This window comes from Trichechus manatus, unplaced genomic scaffold (assembly GCF_000243295.1).
Source record: "Trichechus manatus latirostris isolate Lorelei unplaced genomic scaffold, TriManLat1.0 scaffold00188, whole genome shotgun sequence".
In the NCBI taxonomy this organism is placed as follows: Eukaryota; Metazoa; Chordata; class Mammalia; order Sirenia; family Trichechidae; genus Trichechus; species Trichechus manatus.
This window is the reverse complement of record NW_004444124.1, coordinates 4,857,261-4,864,687: the sequence shown is the minus strand read 5'-3', so window position 1 is coordinate 4,864,687 and position 7,427 is coordinate 4,857,261. Positions and strand designations below refer to the sequence as shown.

Here is a 7,427-nt window from a genome sequence, read left to right as displayed (position 1 = left end):
AGGCAGATGACACAACCTTACTTGCTGAAAGTGAAGAGGGCTTGAAGCACTTACAGGTGAAGATGAAAGACCACAGCCTTCAGTATACATTACACTTCAATATAAAGAAAACAAAAATCCTCACAACTGGACCAATAAGCAACATCATGATAAACGGAGAAAAGATTCAAGTTGTCAAAGATTTCATTTTACTTGGATCTGCAATCAACACCCATGAAAGCAGCAGTGAAGAAATCAGATGATGCATTGCATTGGGCCAATCTGCTGCAAAAGACCTCTTTAAAGTATTGAAGGGAAAGATGTCACCTTGAAGACTAAGGTGTGCCTGACCCAAGCCATGATGTTTTCAGTCATCTCATATGCATGCGAAAGCTGGACGATGAGTAAGGAAGACCGAAGAAGAATTGGCACCTTTGAATTGTGTTGGTGAAGAATATTGACTATACCATGGACTGCCAGAAGAACGAACAAATCTGTCTTGGAAGAAGTACAGCCGGAATGCTTCTCAGAAGCAAGGATGGTGAGACTATGTCTTATATACTTTGGACATATTATCAGGAAGGACCATTCCCTGGAGAAGGACATCATGCTTGGTAAAGTAGAGGGTCAGTGAAAAAAAGGAAGACCCTCAACGAGATGGGTTGATACCATGGCTGCAAAAATGGGCTCAAGCATAACAACGATTGTGAGGATGGTGCAGGACCAGGCAGTATATTGTTCTGTTGTACATAGGGTTACTATGAGTCACTACTGACTCGACGGCACCAAACAACAACAGTTGTGATACTGTTCCCAACAAGGAATGCACGTCAGACCTAAAGGAGGAGGGTGTACTAAGGACCTAGAGATGACCAGCATGGGAAGAGCAATTTTTTTCATATCCCCATCTGCCCATCCAGAATCCAGTGTGTTTCTGAACAATGCCTCAGAAAGGGGTCTCCCATGTTTGTAATGAAGGGGAGCTCGTTTTTGTTTCCCTGGGGTCTTGAGATTACTATAGGAAGGGTGCTGCATGCAGCAAGGAAAGGGACTCCCAGCTGGTGGCTCTCCTTCCACACTGGACATCCACACAGGACTTCAAGCTCGGCAGGTTGGGACACCTGCCTTGGAATCCAACTTAGTGCAAACTAGGGGATGTAACTGAGCCTAGACATGCCCTGCTGTGACCTTTCAGCATCTTTGGCTGTTGATTCTTTTCTGTCTTCTAAAAATGGAGGCCTTGACCTTCCCTGCAAGGTCTATCCTGTGTAGGGCAACCACAGTCCTACCTTTGGTGTTGGTGCTGCTCATCCTTCTTTCTGAACAGCATTAAAATTAAATTTAGAATTTTCTGTTTATTATTAATGGTATCCCAAGGGTCTCTGAAAGATGCCAACAATATATCCTTCTTTCAGGTAGATTGTCTTGATTTGTTCCTTCTTCCCCAGTGGTTGAGTTGCAAGAGGCCTGCATCTTCCCAGGAAGCCTCTATTCCCCAGCCTCCTTTCCCCACAAGTCCTCCCAAGGGCTCACTGAGACTCTGGAGCTGTCATCCCCAGTTGTTGAAAGATCAGAGAATGAGGAAATACGGTAACTGGCATTTTAATGTCCGATTGTATTGTGGACAAAACAGCTTGAACTTGTACTTTTATCCTAGAAGCTTTGTTTTAAAGTTTTATTATTGCTGAGCTTTTATAGCTAATAAATAAAATGTAGAACTGAAAGAAAATGCAAACCAGTCACATTTCACCAAAATCCTATTGAAAGGAAGAAGTCTTACAATGACAGTGAGGTTGCCCACAAAAGATGCACTGTGACAGCCACACAAGTAGCCCCTGAACAAAGGGCCCACAGCCCCGAGGACACATGTCTGCAGTCTGTCCAATATTCCACACTGTAAATGCTTCTTTGCAAAAATAATAGGCTGGTTTGGAATCTTGAACAGCAGGCCAGTGGTGGCTGTGACTTTGGTTTGGGTTTTCCCACTAGATATTCTAAGAAACTCACCAAATCTAATGCACTGGATTCTACACATTTTTTTTTTTTATCATCTTTCCAGCCTTCTTTCTTAAAATCAATTTTATTAAAATTGGATTTTTTATAAAGTAACCACAAAATCGCATCCCTCTCAACCATGATGCAGCTCCAAATACAATGTGTGTGTTGTGTTATTGTTAAGTGATACGCCTTACAGCCAACCTGTGGGTTGGTCATAAGACCCAGAGGCTTTCATTGGGGTTTCCTTAAGTCTGTATTCATGTAAAGTTTATACTACTTACCTTAAGTTTTCGCCCCAATACCAGTCGTGAAAGGGGGTGGGGAGCAGTTCTTCACTTTGGCAGTTCTTCACTTTAGATTTTCATGAAATGTTGGGGAGGGTAAGAGGTTTTTAAATGGTGTGCCATTGATCAAAAACTTTGTTTTGCTGTTAGGTTGCATCTGATACCCGAAGGAAAGCACAACCTGCATTTACGTTTTGCAAATGAATTCAACAACCTAGTAGAAGACTTCCTACAGTGAAATATCATTGAGAAGTTTTGTGAGTCCTGGTGATTCCTTGGCGTGGAGCCTTGATCATGTTGTTGCCTGTGATCCTTACCTTTGAAATCCCAGCCGAGTCCCACCTCAATTCACCTGCCTTCCTGGGCTCTCCACACCTGCTACTCACTACTAGTGATCAATGTGGATTGCTCTAAAAGCAAGCAATAATGACAGTGAAGACATTCTCTAGTTTTAATAGCTATAAAAAAAAAAAGTCTGATTTTTAACACTAAGTTATAAATTTCTACCATTGTCTTAAAATATATATTCCTACCATGATTTGTTTTACTTTCAAATAAATTTTTTCAGTCTGACCATTTGTAGTGTTCATGACTGCTATTTTAGGAGACCTTGAACTTACACCGTGCCTTTTATCTGAGAAGTACAAGCATTCACTTCCTTTTCCTTATATTTATCACATCAAGGAGAAAAAGAGTAGAAGAAAATCTTTAAGTTCCTCGCTTTACAGACCCATAGACTACCTGGGGCTACAGCAAACAAGGGAGTAAGTTTGCTTTATCTCCAAATCACTCTTCACACCTCGTTCACTTTTTTGTGTATTTTTTTAAATCTTATGTTTTTTATGTTCCTGGTTCACTTTTGAGACATCTCCTTACTTCAACACTTTGGGCCAGTGAATATTACAGAGTCTGTATTTTTATCTATCTTTATTAAAAGGGCAGAACCCTTGCCGTCAAGTCGATTCCAACTCATAGCGACGTTATAGGCAGGAAGGCTATTAATTAAAAGTAGAAATCCTATGCTGTTGCTAAAATTATTAAACCCTGAAACTTTATACTTAAAAAATAGTAAAAATAAATGTATTTCAAGTGAAAATGAAGAGACCACAATGCATTGGACACATGCTTTTTATTAGTGTAGATATCTTAACAAACAATACCATAATTGTTAGACAGGTTCCACATATTTCATCAACAGTGTGAACTTCTGACAGAGGCAAAACTGAGCACCATAGTATACAAAGACCGACCATGCTTGAGGACAACAGTAGAAGTTCACTAAGGATGCACAATTTAGTCAGTTCTTAAGCCTCATCCTCACCCTCCTCCTCCTCCTCCTCGAACTCCCCTTGCTCATCGGCTGTGGCGTCCTGGTACTGCTGGTACTCGGACACCAGGTCGTTCATGTTGCTCTCGGCCTCGGTGAACTCCATCTCATCCATGCCCTCGCCCGTGTACCAGTGCAGGAAGGCCTTGCGCCGGAACATGGCCGTGAACTGCTCCGAGATGCGCTTGAATAGCTCCTGGATGGCTGTGCTGTTGCCGATGAAGGTAGCTGACATCTTGAGGCCACGGGGTGGGATGTCGCACACAGCCGTCTTCACGTTGTTGGGGATCCACTCCACAAAGTAGCTGCTGTTCTTGTTCTGCACGTTGAGCATCTGCTCGTCCACCTCCTTCATGGACATGCGGCCCCGGAAGATGGCGGCCACGGTCAGGTAGCGGCCATGGCGGGGGTCGCAGGCAGCCATCATGTTCTTGGAGTCGAACATCTGCTGGGTGAGCTCGGGCACAGTCAGGGCCCGATACTGCTGGCTGCCCCGGCTGGTCAGGGGGGCAAAGCCGGGCATGAAGAAGTGCAGCCGGGGAAAGGGCACCATGTTCACAGCCAGTTTGCGGAGGTCTGCATTCAGCTGGCCTGGGAAACGCAGGCAGGTGGTGACCCCGCTCATGGTGGCCGACACCAGGTGGTTGAGGTCCCCATACGTGGGGGTGGTCAGTTTCAGAGTACGGAAGCAAATGTCATACAGGGCCTCATTGTCGATAGAGTAGGTTTCATCTGTGTTCTCCACCAGCTGGTGGACAGACAGGGTGGCGTTGTAGGGTTCAACCACGGTGTCTGACACCTTCGGAGAAGGCATGACGCTGAAGGTGTTCATGATGCGGTCAGGGTACTCCTCCCTGATCTTGCTGATGAGCAGTGTGCCCATCCCAGAGCCAGTGCCACCCCCCAAAGAGTGGGTCAGCTGGAAGCCCTGGAGACAGTCACAGCTCTCAGACTCCTTCCTCACCACATCCAGCACAGAGTCCACCAGCTCTGCTCCCTCTGTGTAGTGGCCCTTTGCCCAGTTATTGCCAGCACCGCTCTGGCCTGCCAGAGGGAAAGGAGAAGATTAGACACTAAAATGTAAGGAGCTCTGAATTCACTGTCATTTGACTTTGGAGGAGAAGTAAGACTAGTCTTTGAGTTGCAGATTCTTCTCTTTTTGATTTCCCCTTTTTACCTAGAGAAATATTTTTTGATGTTATCAGTGACCCTCAAAAACACCAGGGATCATAATAAAGTAAAAAACAAGTTTCATATATGTGAGGCTATCAATTGAGAAAGCAGAGAGGTTTAATGAACCCAGCTGCTTTTAATTTTAAGCCAGCTGCTTTTAATTTCGAGAACAGTGGATAAAGACCTCATGTAAATACCCAAGTTATGTAGAATAGGCAGGGGCGAAGGTACAAGATGATCAAACAGCAGAGACTAGCTCTAAGCAGTTGTCTGAACTTTGGTCCTAACCGGTTTTTTTTTTTTTGGTCTCTTTAAGTGGTTACCTGTTGTCATTGGTCCTTTGAAATGACCAGTAGCCTATGAACTATTATTGTCTGAAGCTTTCACAATGCTCTTTATTCTTAAACCTTCAGAGGTTTAATGGGAAGACTAGGCAGTCCACCACAAGCTAAATCTTTCTTTGAGCTGTGGAGTGGCCAGAGAGCAGTCACTCTCGACTGGATGGAGGAGCCCAAGACTCAGGATGTCTGTGAACACACAGTCCTCTACCTCAGCACGCACCACTCAGCACTGTGATATTCATGGTTTTAGGAAGAAGAGGAATCATTTAGCCAGTTCCAACTGATCATGACTACGTACCAAAGACGAAGTTGTCTGGCCTGAAGATCTGGCCAAATGGCCCAGACCTGACTGAGTCCATGGTACCAGGCTCCAGATCCACCAGGATGGCCCGTGGCACGTATTTGTTACCTGCGCAGGACAAAAGCTGGAATTAGACCTATGGCTAGCAAAGGGATCACAGGAGAAGGCTGTGCCCCACCCATGTGACTTTCCTGTCGGGGTTCATCAGAGAAAATTCCAGCAGCTGAGACAAAATAGGAGAATAGAGTTTTTCTGCTTTCAAAACGGATACATTTAGCATGTTCAGCCATGTCAAACAAGCAGGAGTTTTAAGGAATGATACAGTGTATTCTTCAGCAGTTGGCATTAAAATAAGTGCAAGAAGCATTTCTTTGTCACATGGATGTTCTGAATACGTAAGTTTCCACAGTATGAAAAGCAAGGTTGATTAGACAAAAACGTTCAAATAATTACCAGCAGCTTCATTGTAGTAGACATTGATTCTCTCCAGCTGCAAGTCACTGTCGCCATGGTAACTGCCAGTGGGGTCAATACCATGCTCATCGCTGATGACCTCCCAAAACTGAAATTAAAAAGAAGGAAAAGGAATGACATAATAGTGTGGTCTCCTAAATGTCACTCACCATGGCCATTTTCTTCCTCCTTCCTCCTTGAACAGCGCCCATTGTGGTTAGATAGCTAGTGAGTCCTGGGCAGAGACAAAATAGCTGCATGCTCCCGTTTCCTCCAGCGGCTGCTGCTGCTGCTCAGGGGCTGGGAAATCCGCAGTGCATCAGCCATGTTATGGCGACAGACTGAAAGCAGGGAGTGGCCCTGCAGGAGGAGGTGGGCTCTGCGGTCCCCTCCTGGAGGCAGCCTTGAGCGCAGGCAGGAGGTCTCCTCTCCTCCCCAGACAGGGCTGGATGTCGGGGTGTCCCCACATATCAAGGTGGTTCTTGCAGGATGACAACCAGGTAAGCCTGCCCTGGCTGCCATGAAACCCCACCCAGACCTCCTGAGCAGCACAGACTGATGCCTCTGACTGACAGGCACCGACCACACCAGGGGCTGGGGGAGAAGGGCAGACAGGGTGGGGCGACTGGGGGGCAGTGGAGGAGCTGGCCCTGGTGAGGGCGATGCAGGCAAGGGGCAGGGAGGCTGCGGGGTGAGAGAGGGCAATATGGCTGTCTTGAAAGAGACCTGGATCTTGCACAGACGCGCCCACACCTGCACCAGGCCGGCTCCTCGCACCCACTTGGTTGGTGATGCACAGCCGCACTACATCAACCCCTGTCTCCCCGAGACACCAGACAAGACCCTCATGGTACAGTTCGTCCTTTCTAGATGGTGCCCCTGCTGAGATAATTTATCTAACATCCTCTTCTGTGCAAGCCTACCGAGAAGCCTCTACAACATCAGTCACCCCGATGACATTGCATTTTTTTTTCATTCAATGGCAGACAAAAATACACAAATTTAATTCTTCACTGAGGCCACTGGATCGATATGACCGCAGCCCCTGTCCAAATTACAGAGACTCCTATTCCTGAGGGGAATGCCAATTATGTCTCCCAGAAAGGATGGTCCGAATGAAATTAAAAAGGGCCTCCGCTTAAAGGCACACGGCTCCGTGGCCGTCCGCACTGAGGCAGGTTGGGGGGCTTCCGGGGCCCATCGGAGTCCCGCGGGTTCGGGGCCTCTGTCTCCCCGCGCCCTGGCCTGCGCCCTAACCCGCACCCTCGAGTGTTCCGTCCCCGCCCCGCTGCTTCTCCCTGCGCCCAGGCCCGCATCCTCTCTCTGTCCGAGGCCCAGCCCCTTCCCCGGCGCTCCTACCGCCCGGTCCCTCGGGTTCCCTGCCCGGACCCTCCCCAGCGCGGGCCCACCTTGGCGCCGATCTGATTGCCGCACTGGCCCGCCTGGATGTGCACGATCTCACGCATGGTGCGGCTGCGGAGTGGAGGTGGCAGCCCTTGGGAAGCTGTGGGCACAGAGCAGACGGGTGGGGACCGCAGAAACAGCCACCTCGCCCCGGCTTGGTCTTTTAT

General features: G+C 47.4%; 2 protein-coding genes across 2 annotated transcripts in view; one reads left to right on the top strand and one right to left on the bottom strand.

The window, feature by feature from the left end:
* Positions 1-3,261, top strand: part of BPHL (biphenyl hydrolase like) — a 31,211-nt gene extending 27,950 nt beyond the window's left edge. Inside the window, exon 7 of the mRNA XM_023741737.1 lies at positions 2,412-3,261. Coding sequence (XP_023597505.1) covers positions 2,412-2,499 — 88 coding nt within the window. The 3' untranslated portion in view covers positions 2,500-3,261. The remainder of the gene's footprint in view (positions 1-2,411) is intronic.
* Positions 3,262-3,375: 114 nt separating this feature from the next.
* LOC101340765 (tubulin beta-2A chain) lies at positions 3,376-7,393 on the bottom strand. The gene is made up of 4 exons (XM_004387564.2): positions 7,266-7,393; positions 5,857-5,965; positions 5,401-5,511; positions 3,376-4,632 (listed from the first exon to the last, which is right to left on the bottom strand). Exons 1-4 carry the CDS (start codon positions 7,320-7,322, stop codon positions 3,566-3,568), a joined length of 1,344 nt encoding a protein of 447 aa, XP_004387621.1. The 5' UTR covers positions 7,323-7,393; the 3' UTR covers positions 3,376-3,565.
* Between the last annotated feature and the right edge of the window lie 34 nt (positions 7,394-7,427).

Bases quoted from the DNA above. Each gene is read 5' to 3' on its own strand.
- LOC101340765 (XM_004387564.2), bottom strand. From the start codon at position 7,322: ATGCGTGAGATCGTGCACATCCAGGCGGGCCAGTGCGGCAATCAGATC. The intron at 5,966-7,265 runs GTGGGCCCGCGC...TTTTAATTTCAG, and splicing joins GCAATCAGATCGGCGCCAAG to TTTTGGGAGGTCATCAGCGA. The intron at 5,512-5,856 runs GTAATTATTTGA...TGTCCTGCGCAG, and splicing joins CTACTACAATGAAGCTGCTG to GTAACAAATACGTGCCACGG.